General features: G+C 44.0%; 1 protein-coding gene across 5 annotated transcripts in view; it reads right to left on the bottom strand.

The window, feature by feature from the left end:
• The window catches only part of STAT3 (signal transducer and activator of transcription 3), a 60,905-nt gene extending 53,947 nt beyond the window's left edge, over nt 1-6,958 (bottom strand). For 3 of the 5 annotated variants that reach the window (XM_082605049.1, XM_082605047.1, XM_082605048.1), the window contains exon 1: nt 6,233-6,511. In XM_082605049.1, the coding sequence (XP_082461175.1) occupies nt 6,233-6,503 (271 nt within the window). In that variant the 5' untranslated portion in view covers nt 6,504-6,511. Of the gene's footprint in view, nt 1-6,232; nt 6,512-6,902 lie in introns of those variants that run through there. The other 2 variants (XM_082605050.1, XM_082605046.1) reach the window with 2 other exon arrangements.
• Between the last annotated feature and the right edge of the window lie 13,959 nt (nt 6,959-20,917).

Here is a 20,917-nt window from a genome sequence, read left to right on the forward strand (position 1 = left end):
CTGCTTCACCCCCCCAAGCTGCATGCTGTCCCACCGTCCTTGCCTGACTCCCGTACCCCTGAAACCTTTCATATTATCTGCACTTTTGGTATCAAGAAGAACTCCAAGGGACTGTTCAAATCCTAAGTGGTCATAAAAATTTAATGTGTTGAATATTACTTCAAAAAAATGGGCCAATCAGAAGATGCAAAGAGACATATGTATGACAAGGGCATCTGTGTAAACAGGAATTTACGGTTGGCCTTGTCTATTCCTTTTACGTGATAGACTTCATTTCCTCCACCACAGTGTAAATCCCCCTCATCCCTATTCATTTAGCTTTTTTCCTATTAGGTTAGAATCTCCTGATTACTCCTTCTTTCCTCTGGGTCATTAAAGGTTACTGTGAATCATAACTGGCCCGACTTTATAGTTAGATAGATACTGCAGTTTTTAATAATAGTAATTATTAAGCACTCCAATTTTAGCTATCTCCCAAGCACTGTACAAAGTACTTCATATACGTTGCTTCAAATCTTGCTCAATCCTCACAAATCCCTTACAATTGGACCTGGCATTTGCATTTTATGGACAGAGAAACTGAAACCTGGAGAAGTTAAAGCAACTGACCCAAGATCTAAGAGGCGCTGGATCTGGGATTAAAGCCCAGGAAGTCTGATCTCATCGTCATTCTTTTAACTCTTATTGCAACTGTGGACCATGAAACCCTCAAACTCACCGCCCAAACATTTCAACACTACAGTTACAGTTACCTTAGGAAAACTCAAAACATAAGTTCCTTGTTTGATGTAGTTAAAAAGTCAGGGAAAAGTTCAGTGATTAGGAAAGTCATTTATTCATATGGATGGGGCGGGGGGGTAGCAGAAAGGAAAGCCAGACAATCTCAAGCTTATTTTATTTGGGGGACAGATCTGCCTTCCTTATTATTCTTTTATTAGGCTGTTAAAAAGGAATTTGCGGGGTTTCCCTGTTGGCGCAGTTGTTAAGAATCCACCTGCCAATGCAGGGCACACGGGTTCAAGCCCTGGTCCGGGAAGATCCCACATGCCACGGAGCCACTAAGCCCGTGCGCCACAACTACTGAGCCTGCGCTCTAGAGCCCGTGCTCTGCAACAGGAGAAGCCACCGCAGTGAGCAGCCTGTGCACCACAGCGAGCAGTAGCCCCTGCTCACCACAACTAGAGAAAGCCCCTGCACAGCAACAAAGACCCAACGTAGCCAAAAAAAATAAAAATAAATAGATTTTTTTTTTTTTTTTTTTTTTTTTGTGGTACGCAGGCCTCTCACTGCTGTGGCCTCTCCTCTTGCGGAGCACAGGCTCCGGACATGCAGGCTCAGCCGCCCTGGCTCACGGGCCCAGCCGCTCCGCGGCATGCGGGATCCTCCAGGACCGGGGCACGAACCCGTGTCCCCTGCATTGGCAGGCAGACTCTCAACCACTGCACCACCAGGGAAGCCCAGATTTATTTTTTTTTTAAAAAGGCATTTGCAATAAAATTGTCCAAGGTAAATTGGTAAGTAGAAAAAGCTGCAAAAAAGCTGGAGAAACATACACCAAATTAATAAGACATATATATAAAATATACAGTTTATATTTCTACAAATATAAATTTATTTACAATAGCATGCATTACTTTCATAAACAGGACAAAACAACTTAATGACACTTGAACCCAATTATTATTAACCCAATTATAAGAGAAGGGCTAAGAGCCGTAGCTTCCTTTCCCCCCAGTTCTCCTAAATTAAGAACTTCTACCTATAGCTCCCTGAACACACTATGCTGTTTTAAGCCTCTGCACGCTCACGTTCCCTCGGCCTTGAATGCAACTATCCACCACTCAGCTTTGTTGGGAGAATTCCTACCGATCCTACAAAACCATTTTCAGGTGTTCCCATGTGAATACCCCTCTGTGATAAAGCCTTTCTCTCACCCCTAAAAAGAGTTAATCTCCTGGTAATGTGTACCAGGCATTATGCTAAGTATTTTACCTGCATTCTCTCCTGGAGTCTTCAACAGCCCTAGGAGATAAGTACTATTATCCTATCCTTTTACAGATAAGAAAACTGAGGTTCAGATTCTGACTAGCAAGTGGCAGATCCAAGATCCAATCCCAGATGTGTCTGGCTCCAGAGTCTGACCTCTGAACCACTGTGTTGTCATCTTCCCAACCCTAAGTCCATACTGACGCAGCACATACCCCAGCCCGACACCACCACTTCCGGTTCTGTGAAAACAGGGACCATAGTGCATTATCCTTGGATCCTGCCTAGCACAATAATTAGCTCTCAATATATAATATGCTTGCTTATCTGAACTGAGTTGTGATAATACTGATATAGGGAGAACTGACCGTAACAGAAATTTTCTTGCATATGCTATTCCTTTTAAAAACTGGAGACATTTCAAACAACTTACCACCAAAGTACCATCTAGCATTCCTGACAAAAGTGCCCCGTGTAGTAAGCCAAGGTTCCTTGCAACAAATGTGTAACCACAATATTAATTTTTTTCACCATAACCAACAAAGACTGAAGTGTGAAGTAGCCCAGGGATGTCATCTTGCTGGACCTCACCAAGGCTGCTCCAGGACACCAGGAGTTCTCCAGGATTTGGGGATGTCCTTCAAGTGCTCTTTGGCTGGTTGTTACACATGACCCAAAAGTTATGATAATTTTTTTTAAATATGGAAGACAGAAAATGTGAGTGGACATTTGTAGCCAATTAAAAATCCTCAAAGAGCACTTCTGCACTTAACAACACAAATCTGATAAGTCAGGACCCCTCTTTTTTTTTTTTTTTTTTTTTTTTTTTGTGGTACGCAGGCCTCTCACTGTTGTGGCCTCTCCCGTTACGGAGCACAGGCTCCGGACGTGCAGGCTCAGCGGCCATGGCTCACGGGCCCAGCCGCTCCACAGCATGTGGGATCTTCCTGGACCGGGGCACGAACCCGCGTCCCCTGCATCGGCAGGCGGACTCTCAACCACTGCACCACCAGGGACACCCAGGACCCCTCTTTTTGAGTGCTGGCCCAGTGTATAAGGTCAGCTTCAGTGACAACTCCCCTAGGGCAGAGGCCATATGTACCAACTTACTTTGTACAAGTTAACCAAGGTCAGGCATGGGGTAGGCACTCCATAATTAAACACCAGTATTCAGCCTCAAAAATCTTTAAATTCCTTGGTCTTGCATTCAAGACCTCTTATATGCAGGCACTCCCTTCTCCCCTACTTACCTTCCTAATCTACCAGGATTTTGTTTGTGTTATATCACCATACCTCCTCACCCCAAATTCTTTATATCTGTCAAATGCCAACGATTATTTGGGCCCCAGATCAAAGCTCTCAGTTAGCAAGAAGACTTCTAGACAACTGCAAGCCTCATAACCAATCCTTCTTCTGAAGACCTGTAGCGCTTAGTGAAGCACTGTCCAACAGAACTTTCTAAGATAATGGAAATGTCCTATATCTGGGCTATATGTTTTTTAATATATAATAGCTACCTTGTTGGACAGCACAGGCTTAATGTCTCACCATCTCTTTGAGGAAAACATGTTGCACTACATGGATAAAGCATTTATAAAGCTGCCTCAGTAGACCTCAAGTTCTGTAAACAAGGCGTCTTGTTCCTCATAGCAACTTTCACAAAGTTGTAAAAAGTAAATATTTGTTGATTTGGACATCACCTCTGAGAAAGCCATAAGATTAAAAGGTGCCAGACTCGGCATCTGTAATGATGGCCACCACCTCTGCCCCATCTCACCATCTGAATGTCAAGACGTGCAGAGGCAGGGAGGAGAAAGCAACTTTCTGGAGACACAAATGACCACTGATCAAGACACAAGGCACTTTGGTTTAAATAACATTTAGGTCATGACTGTCCTTCACCTACAAATTTGCCTAAATAAATATCTCTTTCCATTAGCTAACAGCTAAATTCTGATGGTAAATTATGCACACTAAAAAGTTAGCTACTTGTGGGGAGGGACGGATTGGGAGTTTGGGATTGACAGGTACACACTGTTATATTTACAATAGATAACCAACAAGGACCTACTGTATAGCACAGGGAATGCTGCTCACCATTCTGTAATAACCTAAATGGGAAAAGAATTTGAAAAACAATAGATACATGTATATGTATAACTGAATCACTTTGCTGTACACCTGAGACTAACACAACACTGTTAATCAACTATGCTCCAATATAAAATATTTTTTTAAAAAGTTACTTCCCCAGTTAGACATAGCAGTTAGATAGGAAACAAAACAAAACCCAAAAACCTAAGGAAACCCCATCTGTACATCATTTTTCACCTGTTTATTAAATATCTCCCTTGGAGTCTTACAGACTACTGGTGGTATTTCATTGTCTAGGTATATGTCAGAATTTCACTGACACCTTTCCCAGCAGAGCCTAGTCACTTTAAATCAAGATCTAATACTTAAGCACAGATAGTCAAAAGCAAACAAAATATACAGAAGGTACAAATTCCACCACTATGACACTCTGCTGCCCCAGGCAAGTGTTTTGTTCCTTTGATCTCAATTTCCTTATCTACAAAACAGAGTTATGGTTATATGAACTATCTACCCTTTGTGGGTCAAGTCATAACTGTGGATATTTCTAGATGGCTATTCTTCCCAAAAGAACTACATATAAAAGATTTATGAATTTTCTAGTGGTTCTTTGTGGTGGATACGCTAGCAGATATAGAGATTAAGATCAAGTCTCTAACATCTACATTTTTTGTCTTGTTTTGTTTTGTTTTGAAGACTTCTTTCCTCCATCCCACTGTGCAAATGTCACTGCAAAAATTCTACTAGTACCCCAGTCTGGCACATGTAATAAGGAAATAAATGTGTTGACTCAGGGAATAGATATATTTAATATAAAACAGAAAACTGGATGAATCAAGTCATAACACATTCTAAATCCACATATAAAAGATTGAGATAATTTACTGTTCTGATTTATTCAAACCAATGCTGTATCAGCCCAGCCAGCCAAAAAATTACAACCCACACAAAGAATAAATATATCCTTTAGATGCACACACAATAAAAACCAGCAGGGACACGTTACATACATTTTTAATAAGAATAAGTGTGTCAGTACCATACATCCACCTGATATAACACAGAGGGATGTGGACTAAACATGGAAAAAACAACTTGGGTGATGGTTTGAATTTTGCTAACTTAAGTGCAACCACACCCCCAAACACAGGTAAAGTTTGCACACATGACTTTGCCAAGGCCAGCCTGTCTTCGTTTCCCTCTCCTCTGCATTTACCCAAGATCTTGGCTCTGAGACAGAAAACTCCCACTCTGGATTGGTTCATTCCGTCCTATGCAATTAAGCAACACCACAATCCAGTAAACGCAAGGGCTCAATTATTTATCTTCTGGCCAAGTCTACCAGGTGTTTATAAAAGAACAATGTCAAGGAGGAAATAGGTTTATTTCCCTCTAGAGCTGGCTTGATGGGGTTTTATTCTGTATTTTTAGAAGGGGGAGGAGGGAATCACGACTTTAACCTGGAAAAAGACGGGAGGGAATTTAGAAAGAGTACAAGGCTGTTAATTTCCCTACAGGAAACTAGATTCTTATGCAATAATCCTACCCACAACCAACCAGTCCATGAGGCTGTAGGGGGAAGACACCTATTCCTATCTCCTCCAGGGAGGCACAGCTGGCTCCTAAAGGAGCGCGAACAGGGCAAGGCGGAGGAAGTGGCTCAGCCGGGAGCCGCCGGGCCCCGCCGGGGGGCGGGGAGGAGGCGCTTGCCAACCCGCCCCACCAACCTCTGTGGAGATCTCCGCCGGCGTGACAGTCGCTCCTGTGGCCGGAACGTCCCCACAGCCCGAGGGAGCAGGAAGTTGGGGGGCTGTCCCTCACTCCTGCCCCCCCCACCCTAGAGTGCCCTCGCCCCACAGTCCTCCCCCTCCAGCCCATTCTCTCTCTTCCTCGGCGTCTCCCCTTTCTCCAAAGAACGAAACTTCCTTCCAGCGTACCCTGTCCCTTCAGAGGCCGGCTCCTGTCATCCCGGGGAGTTGTCCCTTCAGAGCGACCCGCCGTTTCTCCTCGTATCCCCCCGACCCACTGAAGTTTCCATCCACTACTCCCCCAAACACCCCAGAGGCTCCCAGCGCCCACCCCCCCGCCCCCGTCCGGGGATGCCCAGGCCTGGAGGCCGTCGGGGGGCAGCCCCACCCTTAATCCCCTTCACCTGCTGCTCGGGCTGAGGCCCGACTGGCCGGGGCTGCGCTTGCGCCGGGGTGCGGGCCGCGGGGTCCCTCAGGCCGCGGAGTCTCGCCTAGCAGATGTGGGGTGAGCGCCGAGCTGGGGTTCTTGTCAAGGATCCGGTTCGGGCTCGCTCCCTCCGCGGCGACGTCGGAACCCCAGGCTCCCCCTACCAGTCTACGCTGCCCCAGCTCCGGAAACCGCTGAATTACAGTCCCTCCAGCCAATCCCCGCCCAGCCCCGCCGGGCCGCGACATGCCGCTCATGCATAATTCATGCGACTGCCAGTTTTCTCGGCCACCCAGAGGCCCTGGTGAGTGTACTGTACAACTGATGCCCCACCCACCGGCCAATAAGAAGAGCCTCTTGGAGAAAGGGCGGAGCCAATAGAAGGCTGGGAACGCCCCTGTCCTGGCTGTTCCGAGGGCTTAGTGCTCCTCCCTCCGCAACAGCAGGGGAAGAACCAAGGCCTTGGGCAGAGAGGCCCGGGGGGAGGGAGGGAAGATGACCGGAATGTCCTGCTGAAAACTCAGCTGAGTTCCTGGCAGTGCGTGACGTCAAGACACTTTAAATGCCCCTGATGCGGCTGTCTTCTGCCTGCTCTCCCTTTTCCCGGCCCTTGACACCACGTGGGGGCGAGGTCGGGAGCCACTTACCACGTGGGAATCAGCCAGTTAGACGGTCCCCAGGTATCGCCAGATCCTCTAGGGGCCCAACGCCTGAATTGGGTTTCTGGGGACAGCAAAAAGAACATGGGTGACTCCTGCCTGCTTTGAACTTCAGTTTTTGCGTGAGTCGGGACACACACACCCGGAAACATGACGTGGAAATAGAGTAATTACTAGAGTGCGTGGGGAGAGGGTAGTGGATTTAACCCAGTCCTGCGTTCCGTCCTCGCTTCGAGCATCAAAGGCCAACGGCTCGCACATTGGCCGGTTCAAGGGAATGAGGAGACAGTACAGATGAAGAATGACACATATACACATTGTTTTTATGCGTCTGAGTTGAAATACTTGAAATTGTGTGACTTTTTCTTTTTCGCCTTATCTACTTCGAATGCCAGTTTTACTGCATTAAAACAAGTAGTTTATAGGAAATGTAGACATTTTACCTTACATAATAGAGGATGTACTTTGCATAATATTGTGATTGTGTGTGTGTGTGTGTGTGTTAAGACTATCAGGGTTTTTAAAAAATAACAGCTATTAGTGTTTGTTTGTGTTTGTTGTGTTTGTTTAGTACAAACAGGTAGTAAGATGAAATCTAAAAAGGGCCTGTTATCTCACCACCCAAATAAACCCTGATGACAGTTTTTTCAATGAAACTCACACGTTTGTGGTTAGAAAATTCAGACAGTTAAGAAAAGTCAAAAATTAAAACTGAAAATCTCCCCCCTTCCCCCACCAATCCTTCTCCCCAAGGATAGCTATTCTTATTAATTTCTGATGAGAAAACCAATGACTCCTAACCGTTGGGGGATCATAGATACTTCTGAGGGTTTGCTGGTGACTATGGAGTCTAGTCCCAGAAATATTCAGCATGAGCTTTTACTCACAAATTCTCCTGGTTCCCCAATTTAGACCCTTGGACCACCTTATATGCAAGTGAGAGGTGAGAGCATCTATAGGGCAAATGGTAGGGTCACTCATGGTGGGATTGAGAGTTTCCTATTGCCCTCCTGTAGACCCAGCCCAGCGTGGAAATTGCTATATGTGTCCGTAGTGTGTGTGTGTGTTGGTGGCTGCATTTATCTTAATCTTCACTTCAGGACAGATATCCCCCACCTTCCACTTCACCTAAACTCTGCTTTAGCTGTGCTCTCCCATGCAGTTGACTATCTCCTTAACAATATAGGGTCTGGGACTTCCCTGGTGGTGCAGTGGATTTGAGAGTCCACATCTCGTAACTTTGTTCCATCCACTCAAACCCTGCCCTCCTCCCTGACTCCTCTGCAGCTGGCCTTTGTTTCCCTCACTGCCCTCCGCTCAATTCACATGGAACATCTAGCCCTGAATCTATCTGTTCCACCTACAAAACCTCCCTCCAGCCCAGCCACTGGTCTTTCTCCGTACCGCCAAGGCTGCCCTTGGCTTCAGCAGTTTCTCTCACTTGAGCCAATGCTTTGATCTGAACTCCCTTTTCCAGTCTCATCCCCTCCATCCCACACACCTGAAGCTCCCACACTGAATTTATCACCTTCCTCCAAACATGTCAACGCCTTATGTAACTTCATGCCTTTGCAAATCTCCTTGCTTCCACCCGGAATATCTTCTCTTTCCTCATTCCCTACCTGAAAACTCTTACTCAGTCTTCAAAGCCGGGCTCCCACATCACCGCCTCCGGGCTTTCTGAGATTCTTCCTAGCAAAATTGATCTCTTCTGCTGGACTCCTTTAGCAGGTTGTTTCCCCATCCAGTTTGGCATTCTCCCCATTGGAGTCTAATGAATCCACTTGTTAGCCTACTTCCTGATAAATAAAATTAATGATTAACATTCATAAAACAATCACCACTTTCCAGGAACTGTGCTAAGCTTTTTACATAGATTATCTTGTTTGATCCTCACCAAAACCCATTGAGGTAGGTACTGTTATAATTCTCATTTTCCACTAGGAAACTATGGCCGAGAAAGTTGAAAGACCAGTCCAAGGTCCCACAGATAGAGACTACAGGCAAACTCAGAATGAGAATAAGGTCTGGCTGCCTCCAGAGCCTGGACTCTTTGCCCATATATGCTTGAAAACACTTCCCCTAAGCTTCTGGTTCCTGGAAGCCTAAACCCTTTCATGCTCACTTCGTAATCCCAGCGTCTAGCCCAGAACTCACCTAAGCCTGAGTTAATGAAATATTAATAAACGTGTTGAATAATCATATTAGCAACAGCTAACACATGGAGTGTTTACTATGCACACGTCCCTGCTTCTGAGCATGTATTATGTAACTCATTTAATCCTTAAAATAACTCCATGAGGAGGATACTCTGATTTTACAGATGAAGAAAATGAGGCTTATCCAAGGTTAAGTGACTTACCCAAGAACACAGAGCTGGTAAATGACAGTCAGGGTTCAAATCCAAGAGTGTTTTTTCTTTTTTAATTAATTAATTAATTTACTTATTTTTGGCTGTGTTGTGTCTTCGTTGCTGCGTTCAGGCTTCCTCTAGTTGCAGCGAGCAGGAGCTACTCTTCGTTGCGGTGCGCGGGCTTCTCACTGCAGTGGCTTCTCTTGTTGCAGAGCATGGGCTCTAGGCGCACAGGCTTCAGTAATTGTGGCACACAGGCTTAGTTGCTCCGCGGCACGTGGGATCTTCCCGGACCAGGGCTCAAACCCATGTCGCCAGCATTGGCAGGCGGATTCTTAACCACTGCACCACCAGGGAAGCCCCCAAGTGTGTTTCATTGGAGAGCCTGAATAGCTGCTCTTCCTTGACTTCATCTCCAGGCTCAAACTTCCTTTTGGATCCCCAAAGAAGGAAGAGTCTAAAGGAGGGGAAAAGATGATGCCCCCACCCTCTACCCACCAAGTGAATAAAGGCAGAGTGCAGAAGCCCAGCCCATTCGAGCCCATGGTGGTTTATAAACATGTCTGCAAATCATTTGACACTTCTCCCATCTAAAGGTAGACTCTCATTCCACATCAGCAGTGACTCCCTTCTGATAAATAGAATACAATGGATTTGATGCTACATGACTTCTGAGGTTAGGTCATAAAAGGTGATACAGTGTCCACCTGACTCTTTCTCTTGGAACACTCACCCTTGGAACTTAGCCACCATGTTGTAAGGAAGCCCAAGCTATATGTAGCGACCATGTGAAGGTGTTCTGGCCAACAGTCCAGCTAAGGCCTAGTTGACAGCAAGCATCCACTGTGAGTCAGCCAGACTCCAGATGATTCCAGCCCCCACTTTTCAAGCCACCCCAATGGAGGCCAAACAGAGCAGAAATGAGCCATTTTTGCTGAGCCTTACCCAAATTACAAATTCATAAGCAAAATAAATATTGTCATTGTTTTAAGCCACTAAGTTGTTTGTTTGGTTTTTTCTTTAATTTAGGTAACACTGGTTTATAACACTATATAAGTTTCACGTGTACATTATATTTCTACTTCTATATACCCTATAGCCTACTCACCACAAAAAATTTACTTTCCATCCATCATCATACAGTTGATCCCCTTTACCCATTGTTCCCTTCCGCTCTGGTAATCACTACTCTGTTCTCTGTATCTGCGTGTTTGTTCTCATTTGGTTTGTTCATTTATTCTGTTTCTTTCTTTGTTTATTGTATTCCACATATGAGGGAAATCATTTAGTATTTGTCTTTCTCTGTCTGACTTATTTCACTTAGCATAATACTCTCAAGGTCCACCCGTGTTGTTGCAAATGGCAATAATTCATCTTTTTATGGCTGAGTAATATTCCATAGAGTGTGTGTGTGAGTGTGTGTGTGAGCATGTGTGTGTGTGTATACCACATCTTCTTTATCCATTCATCCATTGATGGGCACTTAGGTTGTTTCCACATCCTGGTTATTGTACATAATGCCACAATTAACATAGTGGTGCATATACCTTTTCAAATTAGTCTTTTTGTATTCTTTGGATAAATACCCAGAAGTGGGATTGCTGAATTATATGTTAGTTCTGTTCTTAATTTTTTGAGGAACCTCCATACTTTTTCCCATAGTGGCTGCACCAATTTACATTCCCACCAACAGTGTATGAGGGTTCCCTTTTCTCCACATCCTTGCCAACACTTGTTATTTTTTGCCTTTTTGATGATAACCATGCTAACAGGCATGAGGTGATATTTCATTGTGGTTTTGATTTGCATTTCCCTAATAATTAGTGATGTTGAACATCTTTTCATGTGCCAATTGGCCATCAACAGGTATGTGTTCTTTGGAAAAATGTCTATTCATCTTCTCTGCCCATTTTTATTTTTTTATATGTATGTATATATATATATATATATAATTTTATTGAAGTATAGTTATTTACAATGTTCTGTGATTCCATAATTCTTTTTTTTATACATCTTTATTGGAGTATAATTGCTTCACAATGCTGTCCTAATTTCTGTTGTACAACAAGGATGTATGAGTTCTTTCTATGTTTTGGATATTAATCCCTTGGATATATCATTTGCAAATATCTTCTCCCATTCTGTAGGTTGTCTTTTCATTTTGTTGATGTTTTCCTTTGCTGTGCAGAAGTTTTTAGTTTGATGTAGTCTCATTTGTTTTTCTTTTCTTTTCTTTTCTTTTCTTTTTTTTTTTCTTTTTTTGTCCATGCCATGCAGCTTGTGGGATCTTAGTTTGCCAACCAGGGATTGAACCCAGCCTGACAGTGAAAGTGCCAAGCCCTAACCACTGCACCACCAGGGAATTCCCTCATTTGCTAATTTTTGCTTTTGTTTCTCTTGACTGAGGAGTTATATCTAGAAAGATATTGCCAAGACCAGTGTCAAAGAGCATATTTCCTATGTTTTCTTCTAGGAGTTTTACAGTTTCACGTCTTACATTCAAGTCTTTAATCCATTTTGAGTTGATTTTTGTATATGGTATGAGATAGTGGTTTAGTTTCATTCTTTTGCACATGGCTGTGCAGTTTTCCCAACATCATCTATTGAAGAGACTGTCCTTCCTCCACTGTATGTCCTTACTCCTTTGTTGAATATTATTTGTCCATATATGTGTAGATTTATTTCTGGGCTCTCAATTCTATTCCACTGATCTATGTATCTGTTTTACTGCCAGTACCATGCTATTTTTAAATTAATTAATTAATTTATTTATTTATTTGGCTACGCTAGGTTTTAGTTGCAGCACACGGGATCTTCATTTTGGTGTGCAGGATCTTTTAGTTGCGGCATGTGTGATTTTTAGTTGCGGCATGCAAACACTTAGTTGTGGTATGTGGGATCTAGTTCCCTGACCAGGGATCGAACCTGGGTCCCCTGCATTGGGAGCATGGAGTCTTAACCACTGGCCCACCAGGGAAGTCCCCAGTACCATGCTATTTTGATTACTATGGCTTTGTAATATAGTTTGAAATCAGGAAGTGTGATACCTCCAGCTTTGTTATTTCTTTCCTCAGGATTGTTAAGCCACTAAGTTTGGGGATGGTTTGTTACACAGCAATAGGTAACTGATAAGTGTCCATTTATCACTTCAGAGAGACTTAGGAACTATAATCTAGATTAGGAACTGAGACTGATGAATTAGCAGTAAAACTCTAATTCAAGAAGGCGGCCTGGGGGCTTCCCTGGTGGCACAATGGTTGAGAGTCTGCCTGCCGATGCAGGGGACAAGGGTTCGTGCCCCGGTCTGGGAAGATCCCACATGCCACGGAGTGGCTGGGCCCATGAGCCATGGCCGCTGAGCCTGCGCGTCTGGACCGCAATGGGAGAGGCCATGACAGTGAGAGGCCCATGTACCACAAAAAAAAAAAGAAGGCGGCCTGGGGCTTTCCTGGTAGCGCAGTGGTTAAAAATCCACCTGCCAATGCAGGGGACACAGGTTCAAGCCCTGGTCTGGGAAGATCCCACATGCCATGGAGCAACTAAGCCCGTGCACCACAACTACTGAGCCTGCACTCTAGAGCCTGCAAGCCACAGCTACTGAGCTCTCATGCCACAACTACTGAAGCCCACGTGCCTAGAGCCTGTGCTCCGCAACAAGAGAAGCCACCACAATGAGAATACCGTGCACCGCAACGAAGAGTAGCCCCCACTTGCTGCAACTAGAGAAAGCCTGTGCACAGCAACAAAGACCCAATGTAGCCCAAAATACATAAATTAAATTAAATTAAATTAAAACAAAAAAGAAGAAGGCCTGGCAAGGAAGAGAAGGTTTAGAGAAGACTCTCAGGGGTGGCAAAGGGGGCAATGGGCAACTTGTGTGGGTGATGAGACCCCCATGGGACTCAGCAATAGAAAGGCTCACACAGGGCTGCTCGACTCACCCTCACTCAAATCACAGGGAAGAGCAAGTCTGTGCAACGTGAATTCCTTGGACTCCTACTTTCTCTCTGCAAAAACGCTTCTCAGGCATCATCATGCAAGCAGCTCTCTTCCCTCTTGTCTGAACAACCGTCCTCCCTACTCACTATTTTTCAAGGCTAAGCGCTTTTCCTATGCTGCTTAAAACATCATTCTTACCATGTCATTCCCATGGAGCTTACGAAAAAGGAGTTCTCCTTTCTCATCCCCTTCAAGGCCCCACCTACCCCACCAAACTCCCTCCTGCTTACTAAATTCTAGCCAGTCCATTTCCACCTCAGGGCCTTCGCACATGACCTTCTTGTTTCTTCTCTAGCTCTGGCGTGGCTAGTTCCTTCTCACCCTTCTAGTCTCACCTGCTCAGAGAGACCTTGTCTAACTACCTCTACCTAAGGTTACTCCTAGGAACTTCAGTCTCTATCTCTATGTGCTGTTTCCTGTGGAACTCTTATCATAATTCTCATTTTATTTATCTGTTTACAGTTTCTTTTTTAAATTTATTTATTTATTTATTTATTTGGTTGCGTTGGGTCTTAGTTGTGGCAGACAAGCTCCCTAGTTGCAGCTCATGGGCTCCTTAGTTGCAGCTCGCCAGCTCCTTAGTTGTGGTAGGCAGGCTCCTTGGTTGTGGCTCACTGGCTCCTTAGTTGCGGCTCGTGAACTGTTAGTTGCAGCATGCATGTGGGATCTAGTTCCTGGACCAGGGATTGAACCTGGGCTGCCTGCATTGGGAGCATGGAATCTTAACCACTGCACCACCAGGGAAGTCCCTGTTAACAGTTTCTTATCTGTCTTCCTCATTATACTGTCAGTTCCAGGGAGATGGATCTTGACTGTTTACTGCTCCCTTATCTCTCCAGTGCATGGCACATAGTAGGTACTCAAAAATCACATGGACTAAATGGAAGTCCTCTTGGTCCCACCCCTCCCCCTCTGAGCTTTATCCGTTCTCCTCTCCCTCCGGACCTTTTCCACTTATTCCCTCTCTTCTGTCTCTGAAGATGCTCCTTCTTTCCCATCTTGACCCTCAACTTACCCCTCCTTTCCCATCATGGCCATCATGGCTGATGTCTTCTTCTCAGTCATTCATTTTATCTAACTTTGCTGTAGAATCTGGTACTGCCGATCATCCCCCTTCCTCCCTCCTAGACATTCTTTCCTCCCTCAACCATCACAATGGTTAACAGAAGCAATTGCATTAACTAGAAAGCTGATGGAAGCTGAAGTGAGACACACAGAGTTTGAATCCTGGCTCTGACACAGAATAAATAGTGCAACCCTGGGCAATCAGCACCCTCATCTTCAAACCGAGAACCTAATTCTGACCTTGGTAAGTTTGCATTAAAGCATTCTTGATTGGATGATACTCTCAAATTAAGTGTACAACATGGCAAATAAGAGCCAGGTCATGGCAGCGTCCACTGCTCAGGCAGCCCACCTACACAGCAGTGTGACCCTGGGCCAGTTGCTTAACCTCTCTGAGCCTCAGTTTCCTCATCGACAGAACAGAGAATATGAGAGCACCTACCTCACAGGTTGTTGTGAGATTAAAGGAGGTAACCTGCAAAGCGTTCAATACAATGTTAGCTATTATTATCTTATGCAAAAAAAAAAAACCACTAAAAAAACAAGGGCAGTGTGGGAGAAACTTATTGGAAAGAATCTGAGATCTCTCTCAAATTCCAATAATGACTTGAACAACCACACCTTATAAAGGACAATTCCAGGAACCTCACCAGAAGGAGTTAGTGGAAGTCCCACTAAACTCTGCCCTTCCCCTGTCATGACTTGACTTGAGGCTCCTACTGAAATGTTCAGTCTCTAACTATGGCAACAAATGCCTTTGAAGGGTAAGCAAAGGTTCCAAATGTTTTTAATCACCTGTGTTTTTATGCTACCACTTCAAGCATTCTTTTTCATTTGATTCATCTGACTGAAATTAAATATTCAATTTCCTGGTAAATGTAGGCTCAAAATTCTAAATTGCTGGCAGAGAGGATTGCATTGGCCCAGACAGGCATCCTTTACAAAGCAGCTATGGACAGGGGTAGGGGACCTGGTCACCCAGCAGAGACAAAGCCCTGGAGGGAGGGGGCAGGTGTTTTCCAAGCAGAGGGACATCCAATACACATCTGAATTACGTGAGATAATGTTTATGAAAGTGCCCTGCACCCAGTAAGATGTTCTTCTCCCTCTCCAACCATCCCACAGTCTACTTTGCTGTTCCCCCAGCCCCCTCCATCCTCTAAAGGCGGGTGCTCCTGCTTTAATTCTAAAATCCATCCTCAAAAAAATTTAAAAAACAAAGATAAATAAATAAAGTAAAATCCATCCTCTTCTCTCCGTAACTCCCTCCCTCCCTTGGCAAACTCATTTATTCCTAGCACTTCAAAGACCACCCCTCTTCTGATAACTCTTTTATGCTGAGTCTTATAAGGTACAGATAAACTACTTTCTCAGGTCCACAGGAACTTCCTCTGTAAAACAACTCCTACTTTTTCTTATCTATAAAACAAGACCTTTTGGGAATTCCCTGGCCATCCAATGGTTAGGGCTCCGTGCCTTCACTGCCGAGTGCCTGGGTTCGATTCCTGGTCAGGGAGTTAAGATTCCGCAAGCCACACAGCCAAAAAATAAATTAAAAATAAAACAAAACCCTTTTTGGTCTAACATTCCATAATTCTCTTAACTGTTCCTCAATCATGCCTTCAGCGTTCCTGCCTCTTTGCCTTTCCACACACTGTTCCCTTTGCTTGGAGGACTTTCCCTGTCCCACATCACTACTTATATTTAATTAACATGTATTGAGTACCTGCTATGTCAATAGATATTTCTTGGGTCCTGCCTGGCTCACAATAAGCCCTCCTTTCGTGGGAATTGCCCCCTTCACTCCCCAATCATATGCTGGAATGGGTCCCTTTAGCCATGTCTGTATTCCATGGTCCTGTCCTCCTGGCCATAGATTATTAAATCTGGGGTGAACTGGTTTAATCAGATTCTCTATGCCAGGAATTTGGAATTTGAAACTGAGAGACACAGAGCCTGGGAGCCCTTAGAGCTGAGTTGCATTAATGTCAGCACTTTCAAGAGGGCCATCCATCAACTCCCTCTCAGAAGTCCCTGGAGATCCCCTGATTCCTACTCTTCCCAGCCTTGGAGTCCATGGGATAACTTGGCAGCCTTCCCATATAAGTTCCTTTTTGCTCTTTTGGCCAATGTTCTTTTCTTATGCTTTCAACCAAATAACATTAACCAGTGCAATCGTATATGAGACACAGGCTCTGGTGACACAAAAATCAAGTAAAATATGGTCTCTGCCCTTCAGCAACAAGTATTTGAAATCCTACCCTGTGTTAAGGATTGTAACTCAAAAGCCCCCTTTCTCCTTAAGTTTCCCCATATGCCCCAAGCGGATGAATCTGTCTTTGGTGTACTGATGTTGCATTTTGTTTTACCTCTCTTACAGTCATCACTTGGAGTTATTTTGAATATCTACCTCTCCCACTAATTGCAAACTGTTTCGGATCAAGAGCTAGATATGTCGTCTTCATAGTCTCTCAGCTCCTAGCACAGCATCACAAACAGATCATCCGGAAAGAACACCTGTCGCTTTGTCGGGCCCCTTAGCCTCTCTCCTTCCTCTGACAGCAACCCAATTTTCCTTTGGGAAATCAGTCTTCCTCCACTCTCGGTTCCACCTTGCAGGTGGGTTCTAGAAATGGTACATGACCTAGATTTTGTCAGAGGCACAGTGATTTGAATATGTGAACTATCAGGGCCATATCTGAGATTCTGGAAAGATTTGGAAAGAAACCCTCTTAACTGAGGTTGTTGAACTGTTAAGCCATAAGCCTGCAGCTATGGATGGTCATCTTTGCCAACACATGGGGAAAATCTGACTGTTAATGAAACAAACACAGCAGAGAAGAGGAGGCAGGAAGAGAGAGAAATTCCTGATGACATTACATCAGAACTTGCAACCAGACACCCCGGACCTATCACTGGGAACTTTTTCAATTACATTAATTCCCTCTATGTTTGTTTTCCGCTTTGGTTTGTTTGTTTGTTTTGTTTTAACATCTTTATTGGAGTATAACTGCTTTACAATGGTGTGTTAGTTTCTGCTTCATAACAAAGTGAATCACCTATACATATACATGTATCCCCATATCCCCTCCCTCTTGCATCTCCCTCCCACCCTCCCTTTCCCACCCCTCTAGGTGGTCACAAAGCACAGAGCTGATCTCCCTGTGCTATGTGGCTGCTTCCCACTAGCTATCTATTTTAGATTTGGTAGTGTATATATGTCCATGCCACTCTCTCACTTAGTCCCAGCTTACCCTTCCCCCTCCCCATGTCCTCAAGCCCATTCTCTACATCTGCATCTTTATTCTTGTCCTGCCCCTAGGTTCTTCAGAACCATTTTTTTTTTTTTAGATTCCATATATATGTGTTAGCATACGGTATTTGTTTTTCTCTTTCTGACTTACTTCACTCTGTATGACAGACTCTAGGTCCATCCACCTCACTACAAATAACTCAATTTTGTTTCTTTTTATGGCTGAGTAATATTCCATTGTATATATGTGCCACGTATTCTTTATCTATTCATCTGTTGATGGACACTTAGGTTACTTCCATGTCCTGGCTATTGTAAATAGAGCTGCAATGAACATTGTGGTACATGACTCTTTTTGAATTATGGTTTTCTCAGGGTATATGCCCAGTAGTGGGATTGCTGGGTCGTATGGTATTTCTATTTTTTGTTTTTTAAGGAATCTCCATACTGTTCTCCATAGTGGCTGTACCAATTCACATTCCCACCAACAGTGCAAGAGGGTTCCCTTTTCTCCACACTCTCTCCAGCATTGTTTGTAAATTTTTGGACGATGGCCATTCTGAGTGGTGTGAGGTGATACCTCATTGTAGTTTTGATTTGCATTTCTCTAATGATTAGTGATGTTGAGCATCCTTTCATGTGTTTGTTGGCAATCTCTGTATATCTTCTTTGGAGAAATGTCTATTTAGGTCTTCTGCCCACTTTTGGATTGGGTTTGTATTTTTGATATTGAGCTGCATGTAAATTTTGAAGATTAATCCTTTGTCAGTTGCTTCATTTGCAAATATTTTCTCCCATTCTGAGGGTTGTATTTTTGTCTTGTTTATGTTTTCCTTTGCTGTGCAAAAGCTTTTAAGTTTCATTAGGTCCCATTTGTTTATTTTTGTTTTTATTTCCATTTCTCTAAGAGGTGGGTCAAAAAGGATCTTGTTGTGATTTATATCATAGAGTGTTCTGCCTATGTTTTCCTCTAAGAGTTTGATAGTTTCTGGCCTTACATTTAGGTCTTTAATCCATTTTGAGTTTATTTTTGTGTATGGTGTTAGGGAGTGTTCTAATTTCATTCTTTTACATGTAGCTGTCCAATTTTCCCAGCACCACTTATTGAAGAGGCTATCTTTTCTCCATTGTATATTCTTGCCTCCTTTATCAAAAATAAGGTGACCGTATGTGCCATTTGTTTTGTTTCATTTTGTTTTTTCTGCTGAAGCCAGTTTAAGGTGAGTTTATGACACTTGCAGTAAAGTCTTATAATTCATTCAACAAATGTTTATTGACATAGAGTTCTATGGAAGCCCTGGGAAGGGAATGATCAGTATGGCTTCGGTGGAGCTGGGGAAGAGGTTGGTTTACGCAGGGAGGTGGAAAGAGGGAGGCCATTCCAGAGGGCGGTAACAACCTGAGCAAAGGCCCACGGGCCTCAGAGTGTGTGGTCCATTTCCTTCTTTCTTTTTTTTTTTTTTTTTTGCCCGCGCCACACGGCTTATGGGATCTTAGTTCCCCAACCAGGGATTGAACCCAGGCTCTCGGCAGTGAAAGTGTGGAGTCCTAACCACTGGAGGGCCAGGGAAGTCCTTGTGGTCCATTTCTGACCAGCAGACTCTTAAAGAGTATATTGAAGAACAGTAAGGCAGGGACCAAACTCTCAAGGGATCCTGTGAGCCATGCCAAGGAGTTTAACCCTTTGGTCAAAGGAAGACATTTAAACTGTAAAGTATGTTTTCATTTAAAAAAATCTATATAAATATCTATGTCTATATTTATATTTATATCTGTATCTATCTCTATCTCCATCTCTAACTAGCAGTAATGTGGGGAATGGATTGGAAAGAGAATCTAAAGTCATTTCAAATACTCCAAGTGAGAGCAAATGAGGTCTGGACCAGTCCAAGATTGGCTGCAGCTGTCTTCTCCTGACCCCAATGGAAAGTTACCTCTTAGGGATAAGGACTTTGGAGGCACCATTTAGAGACCTGATAACTCAATCTGAGGCTGTAGAGGAACTTCCTTAGATCCCCGGTGTGACCTAAGAACGTTGCCTGCCATTATCAGTAAACAAAGGATGTTGCAGCCATCAAGCCACCATATTACAGCTGCTCCAACAGTGAGCCCTGAGGGAACTCAGGATAGAAACAAAGAATGCCCGCCATCCTGCAGTCAACTGCTACAGCCACGCCCAATGGTGCACCCTGAGGAGACTCAGGATGAGAAAACACAGGATACTGGCCCCAATAGCTGAGGTGCATATCAAAGGAATGATTTTAATGAGCCCAGATTTTGCATCTTCCCATACGTAAAACAGCGCTAATTTCATTAACTTGAGATGACTGGATTTCTTTAATTAACAATAACCTTTTGATGTTCCAAGTACCTGGCCTTTTTGCAAAACTCCTGTATATCTTGGCTCTCCCTCTCGCCTCTTCAGAACACTTTCTCAGTGTTATCTGAGATGCTGTGTCCCAGGCTTGAAGCCCTCACTGTGTCTGCCGAATAAAACATAACTCAACTTTTAGGTTGTGCTTTTTTTTTTTTTTTTTTTTTTGGTCAACACAGGTAACATTTGATGGGATCCTCTGAGAGAAAATACCCCTAGTTTATTGTCTGATTCTAACCCATGGAACTAGTGTTAATGATGGATGGGCAAGTTCATGACCGGTTGGTAAAAAAGATGCTTTGTGGGAGTGCGACCTTGGAACGGTCGACGGTAGGCAGCTATTTCTTTAAAGCCTCCTACTCCCTTCAGTCGCAAGAGAAGAAAAGGAATAATTTCTGATGTGGGGAGAGCTTCTGGGGCTGAGGCCCCACGCTGTGACATAGAACTGGGTAGGGAAGTTACAGCAAAGTAACTTGGCTGGTATTGAAAGTGTGGTGGACCAGTGAGGGGGGTAGCTTGTAGAAACAAAGTGGGAGGGGCCAGGAGCCTTGTTGCTGTGGGTGAGAGAAGTAAACAATGGCTTGCTATCCCAGGGCCCTTCCTCGTTTCCCTCAGGCTTATCTCTCCGCTGCTGGGGTGCTGACGTCATTCCCTGCTTCTCACAGCTGCACCTCTACATCCCAGAGGAAGGAGGATCCTTAGTGGGTTTTTCCTGGCTTTCCTGGCTCCCAGGCTCTGAATTTTCAGCCTCAATTTTCATTTCTTTAATTAATTTTTATCAGAGTATAGTATAGTATAATTTCATTTCTTTTTTTAAATTCATTTTTATCAGAGTATAGTTGCTTTACAATGTTGTGTTAGTTTTCATGTTTTTCGGAGGAAAGCCAACTCTTTCTGGGGGATTTGGAACGCGAGACTGCTGTGCTTGCTGCTGGGGGCGGCAGCAGGGGAGTCCAAAG

This window comes from Mesoplodon mirus, assembly GCF_964341445.2.
Source record: "Mesoplodon mirus genome assembly, chromosome: 18".
NCBI lineage: Eukaryota > Metazoa > Chordata > Mammalia > Artiodactyla > Ziphiidae > Mesoplodon > Mesoplodon mirus.